General features: G+C 41.4%; 1 protein-coding gene across 1 annotated transcript in view; it reads right to left on the reverse strand.

Moving 5' to 3' along the window:
- IDO2 (indoleamine 2,3-dioxygenase 2) overlaps positions 1-22,081 on the reverse strand; it is a 298,339-nt gene that overhangs the window by 19,260 nt on the left and 256,998 nt on the right. The window contains exon 9 of the mRNA XM_086943565.1: positions 8,710-8,858. Coding sequence (XP_086799691.1) covers positions 8,710-8,858 — 149 coding nt within the window. The remainder of the gene's footprint in view (positions 1-8,709; positions 8,859-22,081) is intronic.

The raw sequence follows: 22,081 nt of genomic DNA on the forward strand, positions 1-22,081 counted from the left end.
TGAGACTTTGCTCCCTTACTGATCACGGGGGCTGTGGAGCAGTGAGATGATGCTCCCTCAGTGTGCGCAGGGGCTATGCATCAGTCAGACACTGCTCCCTCCGGGGGCATGGGGGCTATGGAGCAGTGAGACTCTGTTCCCTCAGTGAGCGCCGGGGCTGTGAAGCAGTGAGACGCTGCTCCCTTAGTTAGTGCGGTAGCAGTGAGGCAGTGCTCCCTCAGAGAGCGCGGGGGCTGTGGAGCAGTGAGACGCTCGGAATTAGACATAAGTTTTACATCCAATCGTGGAAAATATGGCTACAGTGTGCTCGTTAGGACGGCAGAGAAAGTGACAGTGATTCTGAAAGAACCCGTCCTCACCGTCCCCGGAGTCGTGACAAGATGCTGAACTTCCGTCGCTATTATTACTTTGATTAATGAGGGGGTCACAAAAAGTGCATTATCACTGCATGCAAATGTTTCATTCGAGCACCTAAAGAACCTATTGACAATTGCATTACATCACACGGCGCCTGTGCTTACTGAAAAGTGCTTACTGACTAAATGAAGGAGACAGTATAACGCTGCAAGTAAAAGATCCCATCCTGATGGGCGGTCACAAAAGGAGACAGGGTGGTAACAAGGAGGGACTAAGAAGCCTCACTATCAATCGGAAGTCAGCGTTTGCCATTGATAATGACACCAGCCAATGAAAAATATGGGCTAGGCTTCCACTCTACTTCTAAAACATACCCTACTACAGCATGGCTCGCAAACTGAGCAGCGCATGCACTGCAACGCTAGACTTGAACTTAAAATGAACTGTGGGTGGGGTGGTGGTCAATGGAGGCACATCTAACATACTCAACCTAGGCAGAGGTACGAGACAAGGCTGCCCACTATCACCTGCCCTATTCCTGTTAGCTATTGAACCACTCCTCACGATGATTAGGACGAATGAAGACATAGTAGGAATACCAATAGGGGGAGAAACCTTCAAGCTGGCAGCGTATGCGGACGATGTCCTAATAGTCACAGAAGACCCCGGAAAATCCATTAGAGCACTGACCAACACTATTGACAAATACTCTCAAAACTCGGGGTACAATCTCAACAAAGATAAATCGGAAAGCAAACCCCTAAATATACACACAACAAGAGAGGTACTAGGGAACTCCGGATTAACATGGCAACAGAAGCCCATAAAATACTTAGGCATCCTTTTTGAGAGAGATTTAAAGTCGACACTGGAGCACAACGAACAGGCAACAATCAAGAAAATCAGGGAGAAAGTGGAGGGGTGGTCGCCCAAATTCACCACATGGTGGGGAAGGATAGAAGCAATTAAAATGATGCTAACACCTGTGGTCAACTACATGCTAACCATGCTCCCACTGTCGAACACAGAAGATTTCCACAAGAAACTAGACAAGATACTTAACAACTTTCTGTGGAAAGAGAAAAAGCCAAGAATAAGCCTACACAAGCTTAGACTGACAAAAGACCAGGGCGGTCTGAACATAACAAACTTCAAAAGATTCCAGGTAGCATGCATAGCCAGACAGGGACTACACTGGCTAGACCCAAGAAAGGAATATACCCCAGCATGGCTGACACTAGAGCGGGGACTACTAAAAGGCATGAACCCCATCACCCTCCTCACAGCCACCAGACACCCAGCAATCAAGGAGAACCCCGTCCTAAAGAACACGAAAACAGCTCTCTTGAGCGTCGACAAACTATTGACATCAAGCATAAAAGGCAGCCAGCTTGAATCCATATGGCACAATCCAACATTGAAATACAGGGATAAGGTCCTAGACATGCACGAATGGTACAGACATGGCATCTCCACGGCCCAAGACCTTCAGAAACATGGCGTACACACTACTTTCGACACTATCAAAGGAACACACAACTTACCGAGCATAGAGCTCTACAACTTCCTGAAAATCAAAGTAGCCATCAGGAAGGCAAACCTCAATAACCGCACACCCCCGCTTATACAACTAGCAGCCAGTCTCAACACACTGGGACACCAAGTAGCACACCTATACAAAGCCCTCTCCCCCAAGAACTCCAAACTAAACGATAAGATCACAAATTTCTGGGGGGAGATAACAGGGAGGGAGCTGAGCGAGGCAGAGAAAGCAGAGATGTGAAGATCCTCCACTAGGAAGAAAATAACGGCAGCGCTCAACCAGACCAAATACTGGCTAGTGCATAAGGTATACTGGACACCAGCCCGCCTGGCGGCTCTGGGGATCCGTGACAGCGAAACATGCTGGAATTGCCACAAAGCGAAGGGAGTCCTAGAACACCTTCTGCTCAGCTGCCCTAAGGTCAGGGGATTCTGGAACAGAATCGGAACACTCATAAATGAGATCACAGGAATAGACATACACATAGATTTTCCAAGCCTAGTCCTAGGCTTCACGTCCCCGTCAATCACAACAGCAGAAGATCGTGACCTCATTGACCTATTGCTAATGGCGGCAGTCAAAACGGTCCTAAATAATTGGAAAGACACCTCAAAAGCCGCGCCACAAGCATGGCTCAACTGGGTCACGTTCTTAAGGGGGGCAGACAACATCACAGCAAAACACTCACCGAAAACACACAGGCAAGCGAACATGTGGGGATCCCTAGACCGGTACCTAACATCACATAAACCCCCATAGGCGCAGGACCGCAAGACCCAGACACCACAGAAGAGGAGCACGCTCCTGCAGACCATGCGCTCTTTCTATCGACCACGACCTCTACTTCCCCCCCCCCTCCTCACTATTGTCCGGGGTTGGGGACAGAAACACCAATGAACAACGTAGCGTCGCAAAGGAAGAGGCATAAACAGCGACCGACAGAACATGGACAATCGAACTTTTAACCTCCCCTCCCCCCCTCCTCTCTTCCCCTCTTTTTCTCCCTTCTCCTTTCTCTGTCTTTCCCGCTCACGTATATTCCATGCTCCATGTAAATAAATATTTTTTACTCAATAAAAAAAATTACAGAAGTAAAAAAAAAAAAAAAAAAAAAAAAAAAAATGAACTGTGGGTTTCTGTGGGATGGTGGAGGTCAACAACTATTCCTGGGTGGCTCCTAAAGCAAATAAACTTCTTCTGCAGTGCATCTGTCCTCCCTGAAGTAGAAAGGCAGTTACAGGAGGGTGTGTAAAGCACGTTCCCCTTTAAAAGAAATCTTCCTGACACAGGACCTCCTAAAGAAAAACAATAACAAAACCACTGGTTGCTGAAAAGATTTTTTAGGACAGTTCGCAATCTTGTCCCATGGGCAAGGTCACCATAAAAGGACCAAACAAAGACAGTTTTTTTCTGGCCTTTTGGCCCAAACTGAACTAAGTTTAATGAGTTGTGCTGCTGGCTGTAGGATATAGCCATATGAGTGCTGGATTAGTTCCTTCAGCCTCTAATTTTTCAGCAGTTTCTTGTGATCTTCCTGGTCTCTCAACTGTTCTGCACATTTTATTAGGATCTTGATGTAGATTGTTTTCCCTCCAAAGAGGAAATGCTCTGGGTCTGCTCGCCTCCCACTCTAGCTCCTTTACCTGATGTTAACGTGCTTTTGCTGCTTCTACACTGAACTGCCTTGTCCGTGGTTCTCAAGGCAGGTTACACTCTCTATCTGCACTCCCCAGATCCTATGAACTGTGGCCGGTATCAGCGTGCCTATGTGTCCAACGGGAAACTGAGTCCCCATCCTATTTTTGAGGTTACATTTGGTCTCCATTTTAGCATTTCTTTTTACTTTAGCATCTTTTTAAGATGGTGATTTGAATTTGTTTACATTATAACGTGCAAGTATTGTGCATGCATTTATTCTTGAGTAGACATTATTGTGTTATAATCTGCATTGTTAGTTCCAGGGTCCTACCTATTAGAGGGCAATGTCTTTGTTTTATTATGTGATCCTAGGACACAACTCTTTCCCTCCACAATAACTAATAGTTGTTTTTTGTGCCTCTGGCACAATGCGATAAGGCTGGCATTTTATTAAACAGCATCCTTGCTGACTACAGTGAGAGGCACTTCACACTGGAGTTATCATGGAAGCTACTGTGAACTGTAACTGGGATGCAGCTCTGCAGACCCCGACCTTCATCCTGAGAATGAAGAGAGCCGTGGAAGAGACGCATGCAGGCCTGCAAACTCAGATGGGGTACATTTGTTAATGCATTGAGAACGTCTTTCTGAGCTATTATACCAAGGTACCAGGTTATATCATTACAACAGGTCTTGCAGAAGGTTATTCCCAACATGTTCTCACTATTATAGAGTTATTAGTAGGGTTGAGAGGAGTTCTGTGAAGTTCCGCCGGAGAGAGGAGTATTGCTTGCCCACCCCTTGTTGCTTGTAAAGCAGACACAGGCCTCTGTTTTGGCAAATTCAATTTGTGTTTCACTTACAGCACCTGGAAAGAGGTTCCATTTATTATTAGAATCCTATTAGCATTTTCTTACAACAACTACAGCAAAATGACGGTGCACATGCCCCTAAGAGGACCCCACCCACTTTAAGTACTATCCATTGGTCAGGGAGGGTGTGTCTAGTGGGGAGCAGCTCCCGGCACTGGAGAGGAGTTTGAGTCCTGGCTGTTACGGGGCTTCGTTTCCCTCCAGCTGCCAAAACTGTGCCTCTCTTGTGCCCGCTGCCCTTCTCTAACGAAATTCGAGACCCCATGGTCCTGCTAGTATTTGACATCTCCAGCGCAACCCCCGGGCCATGCAATCCATGCCCCAGGGGTCCTGCCTCTTGCACAAACGGATTTGCATCCACGGTCCAGTTTCTGTGGAACAGGTGCAGGAGGTGTCCAAAGTCTCCATTCTTCTCTTTGCCCGTCTATGGGGTGAGTGCTGCTGTGGGTTTCTCTCCATGGATCTTGGATGAGTTCAGCGGGCACAGGAGCTGCAAGGCATGGCCTGGCTCTCCTGTTTCCTCTGCTGCTCTCTTTCAACAAGCACTTCCAGAGCAGAATGTTATGATGGAGCTGTGAACGGCCCATCCAAGCCTAGGATGTTATACACTGGGCTCATTCTGACACATTTCACTTCTGAGTCATTTACTCAATTAAACCGAACCAGAAAGAGACGTGCACAGGGATGTGAGGCACTCAGCCTGGCTAGAATCAGCAACCATGCAAATTAATGAGGAGGGGTTAGTGGTAAGTAAATTCCGCCATGTTGTGGATGTGGAGTTTTTTGTCGAACTCCGCACCACAAGCAGAACGCGGAGTGGCAAAACTCTGCACACTGTGTTGGCAGGGCGGAGTTTACCGCCCACCCCTAGTTATTAGTGATAGATAGGAATTATACTAGACACAATTTACATGGTTGAATTGTGTGTGATTTTCACCCTTCAAATACTATTTATAACAATGATGTCTCATCTATCTAATATTCGCATTTCATGTTTTATTAACAGGGATTAGATATTTTCAATCAACATTTGAAAATGTATTCTTTCATCTTTACTTTGTGACTCCTTGGACATGAAAAAAGTGACAAACTAAAGGGTTAGATCTCTTGCCACAAATTCCTTGGGAATCAGAGTGTTCATGTTCAAGGTTTTTGACAACATCTATAACTATGAAAGTCTGGATGTTTAGATGTGGTACTATGAGCTAGCTGAACCAACATTTACTGATGATATAAGATGGCTCAATGTCTTTATTGTGAATTTTATTGATCTAATACAAAGTCCTCCTAAATTCGTAGGAACTGTATAACAATCCAGGAGTGTCAAACACAGGAACAGTCCACATCACTTCCAGAGGGTTACTCTTCTCTTGAGTCCCTAGCAAAACCGCCCTTCAACGTCCCCTGTGGAGCTAGTGTCACTGGACAGTGAGATAAGTGTATAATACAGTCCAAAAAGTGAAAGTCCACATTGTCTTTCACTTCAGAGAGTAGTTCACCCACACAGGGTTCTTCATTTCATTTCTTCAGCTGTTACCAGAGATTCCTAGGGATATCTACTTGTGGAAGGACGCAAATGTGGCTGTGAACAGGTCTAATAAGTAGGTATCTTTGCCACATCATATCTCCACACATGATGCATCTGCCTACACAGCATCATGGATATTTCAAACTGGAGAAATCAAGTTTTGATCAACCACACCTCTTCTAGATTCTGTACTTTTGCACCAGACACAGCATGGTATTCCTTTGCTCCAAACCTCAAAAGGAAGACCCTCCTGAGAGTGGTGTCAGAGGTCTGTCTGCCTCTCTGTCTTTTGGTTATTTATATTTCACAAAGGTCCTAGGCTTAAGTGATACTTAGAGAAATGATTTTCACAGGCTTGAGATAAGGACTGTGTTATCCTTCTTCAGTGTCCAGCCGGACCTAGAAGCATTTATTTTTAACACAATTTTTGAGTATAAACAGGGTAGGGTGAGACAAGTCACACATTAGTAACTGGGCACAAGCCTGTACCAAGTCAGAGGAAGACAATACATGGGAGAAAGAAAAAGAATTTACAGGCAAACAAGGAGAGCAGGGTGGCTTATAATACAATGCAAAAATTTAAATAAGCTCAAACCCACAGTAACTGCCATGGAAATTGCAAATCATAAAACGAGCAGTACTGCAAAACAGTCGACGAACGTTTCGATCCCTATCTCCAACAATATAGTGGGATCATCTTCAGGACTAAAATAAGCTTTGCCTGATTGGTCGAGTGAGCCTGTAGGGTTTACACAGGAAGAAAAGGGGGGAAATGAAGAAGATTTTTAATCAATTAGATACATAGTGAACAGCTAGTCAGAAACCACTCTTTTCATGCAGGGTGAAACACGTGCACATGCAGTTGTTTGTTCCAAAGGGCACGGGTGGAATTGTGCTCGTATTTGGAGTGTGAAGATGACCGAGTTAAGTGGAATATACCGCGTTGTGCACTGAGATTAGTGCTCGGTGATGGGATATATGGTGCTTGTGAAAAATTGACAATGTGGGGGAGTGTTGGCCAGAAGGTCGTCAAGGTTGTGAGCTAACCTTAATACAAGGATTTCTAATTACCACGAGCGATGCAGAGTGGGCCGGACGTGGCTGACAAACATCAGTTGGCATTCAACTTTCGATTTAGCGGATGCCTACAAGAAGGTAGTTATATCATAAGCATTGCGAATAATAGGATTAAATAAAACGAATTGAAACGGAATAGAGTTACCGGATTTACCGTTTACGCCTAGCAATTTTGCATGGTGTCAGGAAAGTTACTGGCAACAAACCGGTTTGGTCGGTTCAATTTAGACCTGAAAAAAGGGTTGTTCAGGAGTTAGAACCTACTGGGTGAAGCAGGGGCAACGATTAGGCGCAGTGATGGAGCAGAATATTACCGTTTTAGCCTAGCGTTTCTAGCGTAGGCTTGACTGGGAGCTCCAATGGAAGTTAGCCTGTGAAAAAAACATGAGCGGTTGAAGGTTGGAAGTGAGTGAGGGTGAAGGCGGCGAGTGCAAGCGGGTCATTACTGTAAATTGAGGCTTGTGATCTCCGCAGGGCGCTAAATAGCGTGGGCCTTTTTCCGTGCGAGCCTGCAACGAAGGAAAATAGAGGGCGCACATGAGGCATATTGGACTGAGAAGGGCCCTCGTTGGAACCAGGGGAGTGCATCAGATCAAGGCTTACCGTAATACGCTCGTAGTGGGGCCGAAAATAGGGTCCCGTCTGGAGGCTCGATGGCCGAGTGCTGGGTGTCTGCATGCAGCGCTGCCTAATGTGGTCCTCGATTGTGGTGATGGAAAGTGAGGAGGGACTAGTCGGAAGTGACAGTGATTCCGATAATGGGCGCCATCTTGGAATGGTGTGACCCATAAATCTCTGTGCAAGCCACATTATCACCTTTGGAATTCCTAGCAACTCACAAGAAAAGTATTCAAATATGCATGGGCATTATAATTTTTTGTTCAATTTGTAAGGACAATGATCTGCCACGCCTCCTGTGGCAATAAAGCCATGGCATTTTGCTACATGCTCTTGTCAATTGCTACCCATTTGCACAGTGGAAGGTTTTGTAACTGTGAGAATAATGGATGGAAGCATTGTGAGGGGTGGCTGGGGTCCTATTGAGCGCTGCATGTTCCCTCCAATATCGCATATGAACGTTTCCTCTTGTTTTGGAATTGTAGTTGCAATGATGGCACTTGGTGAATTAAAATGCTAGATTAAGATCAGCTGCACAGTGTGGAGCTACCAATCTGCAGTTGCATCTGGTTGCACAGATTTGCAGAAGGAATTTGTCTGGTGGAGTAGGGTGTTCGTAAATCTTTTTAAGAAACTGCTTTGCCATGTGCTTGTTGATAACTTAATCATACAGCACAATATTTGTCTGATCACATTGCATACACTGTGCAAAAACAACACTCCAATGTGAATTAGTCAACAATAAATATGGATCATTGTGGTTTCAAAGCCTCTGTTGAAGTTAGCAATAGCCTGGTTTTGTAACCAGTCAAGTTCAAACACCATCCCCTAGCATCAAAGTAAATTGAGTTCCTCTTCTTATATGTATAGGAACTATCTATTTACTTATTGTACAATCATTTCCATTTTTCCATTCAATTGCCAAACACTTCCGAAACCACGTGTATATTGATTATTTGCAAACTCGAAGATAAAATATCAGTGGTATTAATTTTTAGTCATAAAACTACCTCCCGCTAAAGAGTTCAACATTAGTATTTTAGTTCAACACATTATACATATCATTTTTGACTTACCACTCTCTTGGCTATGTTGAATGCCTAAGAATTCATCAAAGGTCTGGAGTGTTGTGCTCTGGGCAGCACTCCCTCCTGAATATGCCATTGGCTCTTCAGAGACTCCTTCATATATCAAGCCACCTGGCATCGCTGAATTATCCTTCCACCTGCACAAGAATATAGTTCAGAAAGAGTGAGTGATTTTGCACTATGATATCTAAGAACTACATTTGCAAAGGTAGAGGTAGGTGTCAATCCTAAACAAATATTGGATCTTATGTACTAATGTATTGCAGTTTAGTAAACAGTATGACATTTATTTATGAATGCCAACATTGTGATTAGAGACGCTCACCTTCTCGAACACTGCACCTTCAATTTTAAACCACTGCACATTGGTGAGACTTTGGTGAGACTTTGAGAGAAGATGGAACTACAGAAGAGGAATGAAGCAACCTCTGTGTTTACTTATTGATTCTTAGATAGGACTCCAGACTTGTATTTTCTGAGACTCAGTTGGCTCAAAGCAATGACATATTTGTCTCCCCACTCCTGGGGCACAGTCAAGGGTGGATTTGCTGTGTACCCTTAAGCAGAGGATCTCTTAGATAACTATAGAGCAGTTCTTGCCCCGGCAAGGGGGTGTCCTGTAAGTGGGTAGGAGGCCAAAGGGCTTTTGAAGTGAAGGCAGTTGATAAACTCCTTTTTGAGAGTCATCAAGTGATGCTATACAGAGACACCGGGCTTGACGTGCAGGATATGGAGGCAATAGTTCAGGTCCTTGAGCTCTTCCTCAATGGAGGAAGCACAATCAAAGTAAAAAAAGTTCCAGATAAAACATCTGAAAATGTAGAAGTGCGGATACCCTGAAATCTGCTCCTGTTAACTGAAGCCTTACACCAAGAGTGAAACACAACAAACTCCATGTTAAAGTCCCATGCGGATCCAAAGAAAACTGTCTATGTGCTTCTCGCTCCTATGGCAGCTGTCTGGTTGGTACCCAGGCTCACTAAGCAGAGAAAAACCTAATTGTCTCCAACTGTTTCAAAGATGAACCCCGGTGAAGGCCACTGCCGCATAGGACCCGTCAACATGTGATTTGCATGCTATTTACCATCAGATTATGCCCAAAAGAGAGGGCAAGTTCTCCTGGTGACTCAACAGCCAAGTGTGACATAGGGCCCTTGGAAAGTGTACCCTCAGGAGGGCCAGTGTCAATGGGGATCCCCCAGCTGTCAGGTGCTACAAGGTGTGAGATAGAAGACCCACAGTAAAAAGCCACTGTGGAACTCCAAAACTGTGTAGAAAGACCCAGTAGAGGGATGGCAGGCATTATCTCTCTCCTTTACATCTTTACCCCCAGAAGGAGCAAATCAGAAGATGGGCAAACACACAGCTTGCCTGCTGGCAACTGCATGGTCTGTGCCATGACTGTACAGGGAAAGAAGGAACCTTGCTCCACTCCCAAAGAGCACATCGTAGGAGAAGAACAGTCATGGAGGTGCACGGTGCCCCCCTGGAAAAAACAGCATAGAAAACGATAAATGTGGACGCATTTGACTGCATGACCTATTATATGACATTTAAATCACCGCAACTTTTTTCCGTGTGTACTACATGCCTATATTTCGATATTTATCACCGCAGTTCAGGAAAATATTGACACGTGTGAGAAATAAATGGACTGCCGTTTATATTTCTGAATCAAAAGTTTCTCTTTGGCAGTGGTCTTTCAACATTCCATGCAAAACACGATAGTATAAATCTGTAAAATCATCTGCTAACTTCCCAAGACATTTTTGAGAAAAACGTAAAAATGTTAATTATTGCAAGGAAGACAGAAAACATTTGGAGGATTGTGACGATATTTATTTCCGGAAATGTAGATGAATCCACTTATTCAGTCGCGATTTTTAATTTATAAAACTAAACATAAGCAGTGCAAATGAGCTAAACACTCCAAGTGAGATCTAACGAGTGAGCGACAAACTTCAAATTGTCAAAACATTAGCCTTGCTTTTATTCATACTAAATGCAATATGCAACTCAAAAATTGCAAGCTAGGCAGCCAAAGTATCAAAGTTACTTGGAGTTGATGAAGCGAGCTTCAGAAATTATTTTATTCTGACTCGCGGATTCATTTCCCTATAACATGAACTAATCAATTAATGAGCTGTTGCATGATTTGTTTCATTAACTCAACCTAGATTAAGTTTGCACCACACATGAACACGCGGGAACTAATAACATGTGCTCTTGTTGCAATTGCAAGTCAGTTTTATAACACATGATTAATATTGTTTTGTTTGTCATGTTTGTCCTTTTGTCTTTGTCACTATTATTATACGGCTGATCATTCATGGCATGTGCTTTATTATATGTGCTTACATGTTTGTCTTATGTTGTGATTGTCTGTCTGTGTATCATTTAATCATCTTTTTACTCTTTCAGAAACATAAAGCTGGACTATATGAAGAATGGTAGATATTTTATGTGCTGCTTTATTTCTTTGCTTCTGCTAGATGTCATTTATTAGTGGGTTAATTATTAGCAATGGTCGGGTGGGTAACAGAAGGGTTTGTTTTACCTGAATTAATCACTCTTTTTGTGTTTGTTTAAATACTAGCCCGAGTGTGGTTTAAGGCCTAGCTTTGGTTCTGGTTCTGAAGAAAAGTTGGTCGGCCTGTACGTGAGCAGAGTTGGAGCCATATGCAGTCATCTTGGAAACTTTCCATGGCATTATGTTTTTGTGTTTCACCTCTGAAAAGACTGTGGCTCTGACAATGGAACTTATTCACGAACTGCTCTGGATGTTCTTTTTACAAGGCCGAGGAAGTGACAGGCATGATTCTGCCGAGCTTTGGTGGAAGTCAGAAAGGCAACTTTTAAAATGTTGCGATACGCTCGGAAGTCGCTGTCACTCCATGAGAATGAACAATAACGTTTTCTCCCTGGAAGGAGTGATTTTGGTGGTCTGACAGTCACCAACCAATCAGGGTGCTGAAGTTTGTTTAAATAATTACATTTAGATAGATTAGCGAGCAAATAGGGTATAAAAATTGGGCCTCTTGAAGGGAACGGGGCTGACTGTTTCCTGAGGGCCAAGTGCTGTCCGATTTCCCATGGACTTGTAAGCATTCAACTGTTAATTCATTTATTTTCCTTTTCAGGTCAGAAAGCTAACTTAGGGTTTAGGGTTGTGTTTTCTTTAATTCATTATTTCATACAATGTTGAACTGCCAGATTTTGAGCCAATGATTAATGCAATAAACTGATTAAATAAAATAAATGTTTGATATTAATAAATTCTAAAATAAACTTTTAAATGACAAGCTGGTCTTGTTTATTGTAAAATGTTTAATAACAACATATTAGATTCATTCGTCTCATGATTCAGCTGCTCTGTTGTTTCTATGGGCCTGGTATTGATTGGTAAGTCTGGTGGTAGATGGTGACATCATTTATACAGAATTTTAGTAGGAGCGCTGGATCAGTTTTTGGTAGCATTCGTACGGTTATATGTTGTTTTTGACATGCATGTTACATATATGTTGGTATAGTCATAGGAGCAATGTTTAACATATGTTGAGTTTTTGATTTTTGTCAGATTGTTATGTGTAGTCTTAAGGGTTTTTCCAGCAGTGTGAAAAACTCTTGGTTATTGCCGGCAAAGGTAGTGTGGCTATAAGAGTTACACAGTGCATTTGTTCTGCTTCAAAATTGTGGTATAGAATGTATCACGTGTTGTGGACGTACAACACAAGTTTAGGGACCTTAGATGTGCATGGTTGAATGTATAGTGAGGATTGCCTATGAAATCGTAGCATTAAGCATAGGGTCTGGGTGCCTCATTTTAAAACTTTTTGTGAAAAGAGTAGTAGGATTTATCCAAGATTGATAGAAGGGTAAGATAGCGTTGTCTATTCTTATCAACGCTTGATGTTTTCTGTGGTTGGTTCAAGTCCTGTCAAGATTTTGTGTGTGTATGATTAGGGTTTTCTTGTTTGGAAGTGCGTGAATGATTGGTAATCAGTTAGAAGGGTAGGGTAAGAATTGCTCTATTGGCGATTGAGACTATTCTGTGAGAATAGCGTCGTCCACGCTGAGAATACTTGAATGAATGTATAAAACTATCTCTTTGTTTAGAGAAGCAGGCAAATGGTTTGTTTTATGTAGTTACTAATTGAGTTTAAAAAAAGTAATTGGAAAGTGTTTTTAAAGTCTTTAGGGTAAAGTAAAAGCATTGTAAAGTGATCTGCGCTATTTGAATATATTTAAAAGTATTGTGCGCTATATAAAAGAATTCATAAGTTCCCCGATCGAATATTGTGAAGGAGGGGCTATTTTTAGGAGCGAGAGCGTGTGGAGAGAGCCTGGAGCTGCAGCGGCTGTGCATGTCATAGCCGCCGCGCTCTGACTGGTTCAGGCGTCTGGAGTGTCTCGGAAAAGCCGCTCTCTGATTGATCAGGCGTCCGTAGTGTCATAGGTAAAGCTGCACTGTGATTTGCTGACAGCGTTGCTGTGTTTAGAGTGGTTGCGCGTGATTGGCCGATGCGCGTCACCACTGGCTGCCGAGATTTTTTATATTTAGCAAGTGTCCTCGAGTTTATTTTTATTAAAGTGCAGTAAATTAGCTGTCTGCATGAAGTAATTCAGAACAAATTCGAATATAAAAATAAGTATCCCTGCTTTGGTTCTCTTCCTCGCCGCGCTATTGTGGTAAAGGGAGAGTGTCACAGCTGATGTGAGCGTTCGAGTGTTTCGTGCATTTAATAAAGGAGGGGCTGTTTGCCGAGTGAGGAGCGAGTGGGAGAAGATAGAGGCCGCAGCTGCTGTGTACGTCACAGCCGGCGCGCTGCCATTGGTGGAGACGCTGTCGCGTCATACCCAGAGCCGCGCTCCGATTGGCTGGGGCGTCCGGAGCATCACAGAAAAGTCACGCTGTGATTGGCTGGAGCTACTGAGTTAGTTTTTTATTTACAAATATCCCCGTTTTGATTTCTTACTAGACACGCTATTATTTCAAAAACGAAACGTGATACAGTTGATGCATGGTTTGGCTTTAGGGTAGCTGGCGAGTGTAGCATGTTGTAATTAAGCTAACGGCACATTGTTATGAGACGATGTGCTCCGAGTGTTCTGACTTTGCTTCTCATTAATGCGAGTGCCCTGGTATAAAATGTTTACACTTGTGAGTGTCCCCATTACAGCCGCGCTATTAATTTAACGAAGGAGAAGTTTATCAAGACTGCATGTCTCGGCAAAAGCTGCGCTGTGATTAGTTGAGCATCGCAAGAGCAGTGCTTTGATTGGCTGGAGCGTTACAGAATAAGCGCTGTGGTTGGCTGAGCGTTGTGGCAGCGGCGCTGATTGGCACAACCATTTGTTGTGCTATAATAGGCTGATGCCCATTGTTTACTTCCGCCAAGTGTTTGTGCTTTTGATTTCCTCAGCGCTAGTGCCCAGAGCTTTGTTTTGAAATTGACCACGACATTGGGAAGGTGGGACTTGCTGTAAAGTAGTGAATATCACAGCAGCCACCCTGGTTAGGACAACAGCAGCAGAGGTGACTAGAGCAAGGACACTGGCAATATTGGCTATTACAATATTGGGTAAAAGCAGATAACTAGCAGCTGTCATTAGAGTTGCAAATAAAGTTATAGCAGCAACAACAGTCATAGCACCAACGAGCACTGTACACTAGAAAGGCTATCAAAGTATCCTCAACAGCATTGTGTCACAAGCATGAGTTATTGGAATGATTATGAGAAAAAGCCTTCATGGTTTCAGAAGGTGAAAAATTATTTTAAACCTGACAAGAAAATTGAAACGCGTGGTGGTAAATTACTTCATAAGTACAAAACACACGCAGCCTATATGGAAGGCGAATATAGCTATCATACTGTAATTTGGTTTGATAATTGGATGCATTATACACAAAAAGATGGTGTATTAGCATGGCCGGAGGATGGGTCATTTAATATGAACGTTTTGAGAAATTTGAGAGAAAAAATGATGGATCTTGTGCCAAAGCCAAGGACTACACAATTTGAAGCTTTAGTTGAATGGGAGGTTGAGATGATGGAACTTGAATGCGAAAGCAAGTGTTCAGCACCTAAATATTCAAAATATGTTGTAAATAAAGAAACACATGAGGAAAAGGTGAAACGCTGGAGAAAGGCAAACATGTATGATGGTCTGTATCCAGTGAGAATAATGATTACTGAAGATTTAGAACAAAAGACAGCTGGTAGGAGAATTGATGAGGAATTAGATGATGCAGTTTTAGAAGACATATATGCAACTAAACGGAAACCGCCACCTTATCAAGCAGGTTCTCAATCTACCCCGAGAGTTTCTACAGGAACTTCTCCAAGTGCACCTCCTAGAGAAGCTGAAGAAGGTTCTCCCAGATTTTTGAAATTACCTGAAAGAGTAGGCTCAGTAAATAATTGTAGTACACCCAGAGAAAGCAGAGTCCCACAAGAAAATTATTTTGTGAGAAATCAAGAGAGAATACCTGCTGACATTCCAGAAACTTCTAGTTATAATAAAGAGAAGCAAGATTTTATTCAACAATTGACAAAAGGCATGGAAGCAGTGACAGTACCAGTTACTATTGGTCCTGTAGTACCGGTTTTTGATCAAGGAGACAATAGACAAACAGCTTTAACAGTTCCATTAAATGCAGAAATTCAAAAGGTTGCTGAGAGATTTTATTCAGAACTTTCGGAGATTCATAGAGAAAAATCTATGATGCCAAATTTAACATTAAATGGAAGTTTATCAAGTTCGCAAACACTATCAGTGGCAGATTCAGATTCAGGCCTGTCAGAGAAAAATTTAAACAGAATAGAATTATAAAAAAATGGATTGAGCCCTCAAGCTCCTGATTATAAAAAACTTGATGTTGCTAAATTAAAAGCTGATCTGGAAGAATTAATCATTGGCACAATTGGTACTGACAATTTGAAATTGTATCAAGATGATTAATTGTTGTTTATCTGCAAAAGTATTCAGTGGAAAACAAAAAACAGGTATTAGCAACTGGAAGAAATGGCTGCTGAATTAGAAATTGATTTGAGTAAACAGAAACATTTGCACAAACATTACAGAGTGGATTTCTCTGAAAGAGACATTGACAATTTAAATGCTGCTGGAAGAATGACACATATAAGAGAATTAATACGTTTTTTCAGAAAATTAGGCGAATTAGGTAAATGGAGAATAAAATGGTCAAAGAAAGAACAGGATAAAAGACTGAGAAATGATGTAGTATCAGAATTTCCTATGAGATAAATAGTTGGAGGAGGGTATGTGCATGTTCCTTGGTCCAGACAGGATATTCTCCTGTTTACTAATGATTTTCCACGTTTGAGAGAAAAGCCAGTTGAGTGGTATCGGCAGGTAGACAGATTTATAAAAGTGTCAAAAGTTCTGTGGATTGATCTGGATGGATTCTTTGTCATTGTTTTCCCATCAGATCTTTGGATAGAATGCAAATTTTCTATAGATTGGCCAAAAGAAGAACCTCCCTGAGACCCGGTTACAGGTGCCCCAGCAAAAGATGTCATGGACATTTATAATAAAGTAATTTACTGGTTGAAAGGAAAAATTCCCCCGAAAGAAGTAGACTGGGTTAAAATAGATAGAACAAACCAGGAACCAAAAGAATCAGTTCATTCATTTTATGAAAGTTTACTGTTAGTCTTTAAACAGTACAGTGGCTATGAAAAATTAAGTGAAAAAGACATGAGCCACTTTATATACAGATTTGTATATGGCCTGAGACCTGAAATTGGAGACATGATTAGAAATGGAATTGTTTGTTGGCAAGCACTTTCAGTTGATGACATCCTGAGGAAGGAAAAATATTGCAGTGATGAGATGGACGCGAAGCAGAAAAATCTTAAGGAGAAGGCAATGTGGGCACAGGTGAAGGTAGCAGAGCAGCAACAACAACAGTTAGCTTCTATGCAACAGCAGAATCAAGGGAAATTCAAAAACAATTTTAATAATAAGCCAAAATTTAATGTAAATGTTGAAGTGCTAAAACAAAAGCTCCCATGTTTTAATTGCAGCGAAATTGGACACTGGAAACGCGAGTGTAAAAACCCGCCCAGAAATTTTAAAAACAATTCGTTGAACCCACAGGTGCAGTGTGAGTTAAATCCGCAGCAACAGAAACAGCTACAGCAACAATTAAATGAATTATTTCAGCAGCGACGACAGATAGCGAATCAGCAGAGCCAGATTCAGCAAAGCCAGTTTCAGCAGAACCAGGTACAGCAGAGTCAAATTCAGCAGAGTCAGGTACCTCAAGCACCATTTCCTAAAATTGCTAACACACAGAGATTTTCTCCCGAAACAGGTGTCTGTGGAGGTAATTTGGTAAATAATGTGCCAAAAATTAACATGTCAAATGCTTCTCAATTTTGGTTAAAAGACAAAGAGGAAAGTGATTCTTCAGAAGATTACTCATGACGGTGCCTGAGAGAGGAAGAAGAGTGTGTGCTTGGATCCACTCTTGAGGTAGATCAGTCTGGTCCATTTGTGAATGGTATAGTTAATGATGTAGATGTTACCTTCCTTGTGGATACAGGTGCTATCTGTTCTACTGTTAGATCAGCAGAAATAGAAAACCTTCCTCTCTCTGGTGAGTCCATCCAAGTTGTAGGTGTAGCTAATCAGCAAAATAAAACAAGTTTAACAGAACCAGTAAAAGTGGAAATAGGGAACTACAAAGATAAGCACAGATTTCTAGTCTGTGACAGAAGTCCTGTTAATCTGTTGGGTTGTGATATATTGTGCAAAATGAATTGCAGAATATATTGTTCACCAGATGTCATTGAAATGCAAACTGCAGAAGAAGATGGCCTTTATAAATTAACTATGCTAATGGTTGATGAGGAGAAAACATCACTATTTCCTGTATTTGATAAACATGATTTGCCAGAAGAGCTAAAAAAGCCAGTTAATCCAGCAATTTGGGACTTAACAGGTAATGATATGGGTCTCATGAAAAATATTGATCCAGTAAAAATCACTGTTAAGCAGGGAATTGATTTTCCGAATGTTCCTCAATACAAAATGAAAGCAGAGACAATCGAGGGTGTCCTTCCTGTGATTGAAAAATTCATAAGTCAAGGTGTGTTAAAAGAAATTGAAAGCAGTCCATGTAACTCACCAATTATGGGTATTAAAAAGCCAAACGGAACATACAGAATTGTTCAGGACCTGAGAAAAATTAATCAGATTGTTGTTCCATACTGTCCCATTGTTCCAAACCCTGCAGTAATTCTTTACCAGATTCCTCATGATGCAGAATGGTACACGGTCATTGACCTGTGTAACGCCTTCTTTACAGTTCCTTTACATCCAGAAAGCCAGCAAATATTTGCTTTCAGGTTCCAAAATAGGATCCTAGCATGGTGTCGTATCCCTCAAGGGTATACTGAGAGTCCATCTATCTTTAATATGTTGTTAAAGAAATCCCTAGAAGATCTGGTATTGCCTGGTAATTCCACATTGGTACAGTACATTGACGATTTGCTTGTGGCAGCCAAAACATGAGAGAATTGTGTTACTGATACCATTACTCTGTTAAATCGATTGGCAGATGAGGGACATAAAGTGTCACCTGCAAAATTGCAGTTTTGTAAACAAGAAGTGAAATATCTTGGTCACAGAATTGCAAAGGGAACGAGAAAAGTGACAGTTGAAAGAATTAAAATGATTCGAGCAATTCAACCACTGACAACACAAAGACAGGTGAGAATGTTTCTGGGAATGGTTGGTTACTGTCGACAATGGATTAGTGGATTTTCAGTAATTGCAAAACCACTGCAGAGATTAACAAAAGCAAACGTAAAAGATCCAATTACCCTGTCAAAAACTGAACTGGAAGCTTTTGAGCAGTTAAAAAAGAGCTTATGTGAGGCTCCTGCCCTGGGCATGCCAGACTATGAAAAAGACTTTGAACTTTACTGCAGTGAAAGAGAAGGATGTGCATTGTCTGTATTGATTCAGAGGCATGGTAAGTTGAGAAAACCAATTGCATATTTCTCTGCTGTTTTGGATCCTGTTGCAAAAGCTTTGCCAGATTGCTTTGAAAGCAGTGGCCGCAACAAGTGTAAGTCTTGAACAAAGTGAAGGAATTATTATGGGATTTCCTGTAAAAGTATATGTACCTCATTCAGTTGAGATTCTTCTTACCAGAAGCAGGACTCAACACCTGACAAGTAGCAGACTGACAAAATACGAAAAATCAATTCTGGGATCAGATAATGTATCAATTGTGAGGTGTGTGAATTTGAACCCTTCCACATTACTACCAGATGGAGTTGTTACTGAGGTAAGTAATGAAAATGACATTGATCATGAATGCCTGGATGTTTTACATTACTGCACAAAACCAAGACAGGACATAAAAGATGTTCCTTTACCTGAATCAGACATAGTCTATTTTGTAGATGGGTCTTGTTTGAGAAATGATGAAGGGATTCTGAGAGCAGCATATTCGGTGTGCACAGTTTCAGATGTTGTTGAAGGTTCACCTTTGGATGGAATTCGTTCTGCTCAAATTGCAGAGCTAATTGGTTTAATCCGAGCATGTGAAAAAGCAGCTGGCAAAAGAGTAACGGTAGTGACTGATAGTCAATATGGTTATCGTGTTGCTCATGATTATGGACAACTGTGGTCCCAAAGAGGTTATTTAACCTCTGCAGGAACACCAATCAGAAATGCAAAATTGATCAAGAGATTGATTGATGGCATTCAGTCACCAGAACAAATTCCTGCAGTCAAATGTGACGCTCATAAGGAAGGTGATGATTACATCACCAAAGGAAACGCGTACGCAGATGAGATTGCAAAGTACTGCGCCAAAAACAATTATTCAATCAATCGGGAAAAAGACGAAAGTCACACAATGAATTCTCTCATGCTAATTTCTGTAGTTGAAACATGGCAGGAAGTGAAGGATCTACAAGATGAGGCCAGTGAGGAAGAGAAAAACACATGGCTAAAAAATGAATGCAGACAAAGAGTGGAAGATGGAATTTGGGTTTACAAAGATGGAAGGCCCGTAATGCCAGACTGCATGATTGCTGATATGGCACGGATGTACCATGGTCCAGGACATTTAGGAAGAGATTCCATGATTAGATTATTTAGAGAAACATGGTTCAACACGAAATTTAGAATTATTGTAGAATCACTTTGCCAAAGATGTTTGACCTGCCAACAGATGAATGCTAACAGAAAGACTGTTGTAAGTTTGGGAACCATAGGACGGGAGGGTGGTCCTTTTACCAGATTACAAATGGATTTCATTGAGATGCCGATGCACAACAGACTGAGATATGTATTGGTATTTGTTTGTCTGTTTTCAAGATGGGTGGAAGCTTTCCCAACTCGTCACAATGACTCAGTCACTGTGGCCAAATTGCTTCTTAGGGAGATCATACCTAGGTACGGATTTCCAGTTACGATTGAAAGTGATTGCGGAACTCTTTTTGGAAACAGATTGATGAAACTGATTTGTGAAGCTTTGAATATTCAACAGAAGTTACATTGTGCTTACAGACCAGAAGCATCAGGTGTTGTTGAACAAGTAAATGGAACTATCAAGAATAGAATTTCAAAAATGTGTCTAGCTACAGGAGTGAAGTGGACAGATGCACTTCCACTTGTTATGATGTCAATGAGAAGTACTCCTGAGAAAAAGACAGGTCTTATCCCTCATGACATCGTGATGGGCAGAGTGATGAGGCAAGCATTTGTTCCAGTTGGCAAATTGATGAGTATTAATGATAGTGCAATCATTAAATATTGCCAGAACCTCTCTGACGTAGTCAATTCTGTGTTTCATCAGGTGGGAACAGATGTAATCTCAAAGGAGAAAGTCCAAGCTCATGATTTGTTACCCGGAGACTGGGTAAGGACCAAAGTTCATCGAAGAAGAAATTGTTTAGTCCCAAGGTGGCAGAAAGCAAGACAGATAATTTTAGTTACAACAAATGCAGTAAAGTGCAAGGAACTAAAAAGGTGGATTCATGCAAGCCATACAATTTGTGTGCCACCTCGTGAAAATCCTGATGAAGATAGTGACACAACAGCTGATTCAGATTCAGAAGGAGACCCAGAAGATCCTGAGTCTGATGATCAACAAGAAAATCAACATCAAAAGAATCTAGATGAGAGTCAGAACTTGAATGAAGAAGATCTGAGTATCGAAACTGGAGATCGAGGTGTTGATGATGATGATCTGCTTGAAAAAGAGTCTCTAAAAGAAAAAGGTGATTCAGAAGAAGCAGAAGATTCTGAGCGAGACGAAAATCTGAGCCAGAGTATTGAAAGGCGAAAAAGTAACTGGGAAGCTGAAGGTGATTCCTGAAGAAGAAGAAGAAGAATTACCAAGTACCAGTAAAGGTATTGTTTCTAATGGAGTGATACTGATGAAAGTGATGAAGAATCTGAAATAAGAAAATTCAGAAAAAGAGCTTGGAAAGCTGAATGTAATGAATGTGTGCCAAAGAAAAAGGTCTTGAGAAAAGGAGACATTTGGCCTGAAGACAATTTGAAATTCAAACTGGCGAAGAAGTCAAAAGATCAGATCAAAGAGGTATCTAGTCAGGGAGGTGAACTTGAAAAGAAAAACGAAAATACGAAAATTGAGGTTATCGCTCGAAAGACAAAAAGAGTAATAAAGCCAAATCAGAAATATAAGTCCCCAGAGTGGACCTAAATTATCATTCCACCGAATGTTGAAGTGGAAAGCAGCAGTCAGGAAGATTTAGAACTCAGTGACAAGGATTGAAATTGTTAAAATCTAGATAAGGGTTTTGTTTCCTGGCATAAGGCTGAAGAAAGTTTGTTAGGTGATTTTGGGTTAAATTTCCTGGCATAAGGCTGAAGAAAATTTGTTAGGTGACTTTAGGTCGAAGAAAAGCTGTTTAGTTGGAGAGCACATATTTAGTGACACAAGGTCGAAGAAAAGCTGTTTAGGGTTTTATTTCTAGAAAAAAAAATTAAAAAGGGGGGATATAGTTTGTAGTTTACTCACATTTTAAATTTTTTTAAAATTTTTGTTAATTTTTAGAATGCCTGGATCAGATACTTCTAGGTTTTCGATTCTTAAGAGATGCTGTAAAATGACTTAAATTTGTGTGATAATATTAATTCTACTTTGGTTAATTTTAGCTGTGGTCTATCCTTTTGATGTTAATAAGCAAAAATCTAAGACTAAAATAACCAGTAAGGTTGAGCCTAAACATGAGAAACATGCTGGCAAGTCTAGCAGAGTTATTGAGCATGATCCAGAGACACATCAAGATAGGTCTATTGGAGATTTCTCAAGCAATTCATTTTCAAGGCTTTTATCTGAATA

This window comes from Lissotriton vulgaris, chromosome 11 (assembly GCF_964263255.1).
Source record: "Lissotriton vulgaris chromosome 11, aLisVul1.2, whole genome shotgun sequence".
NCBI classification, from domain to species: Eukaryota; Metazoa; Chordata; class Amphibia; order Caudata; family Salamandridae; genus Lissotriton; species Lissotriton vulgaris.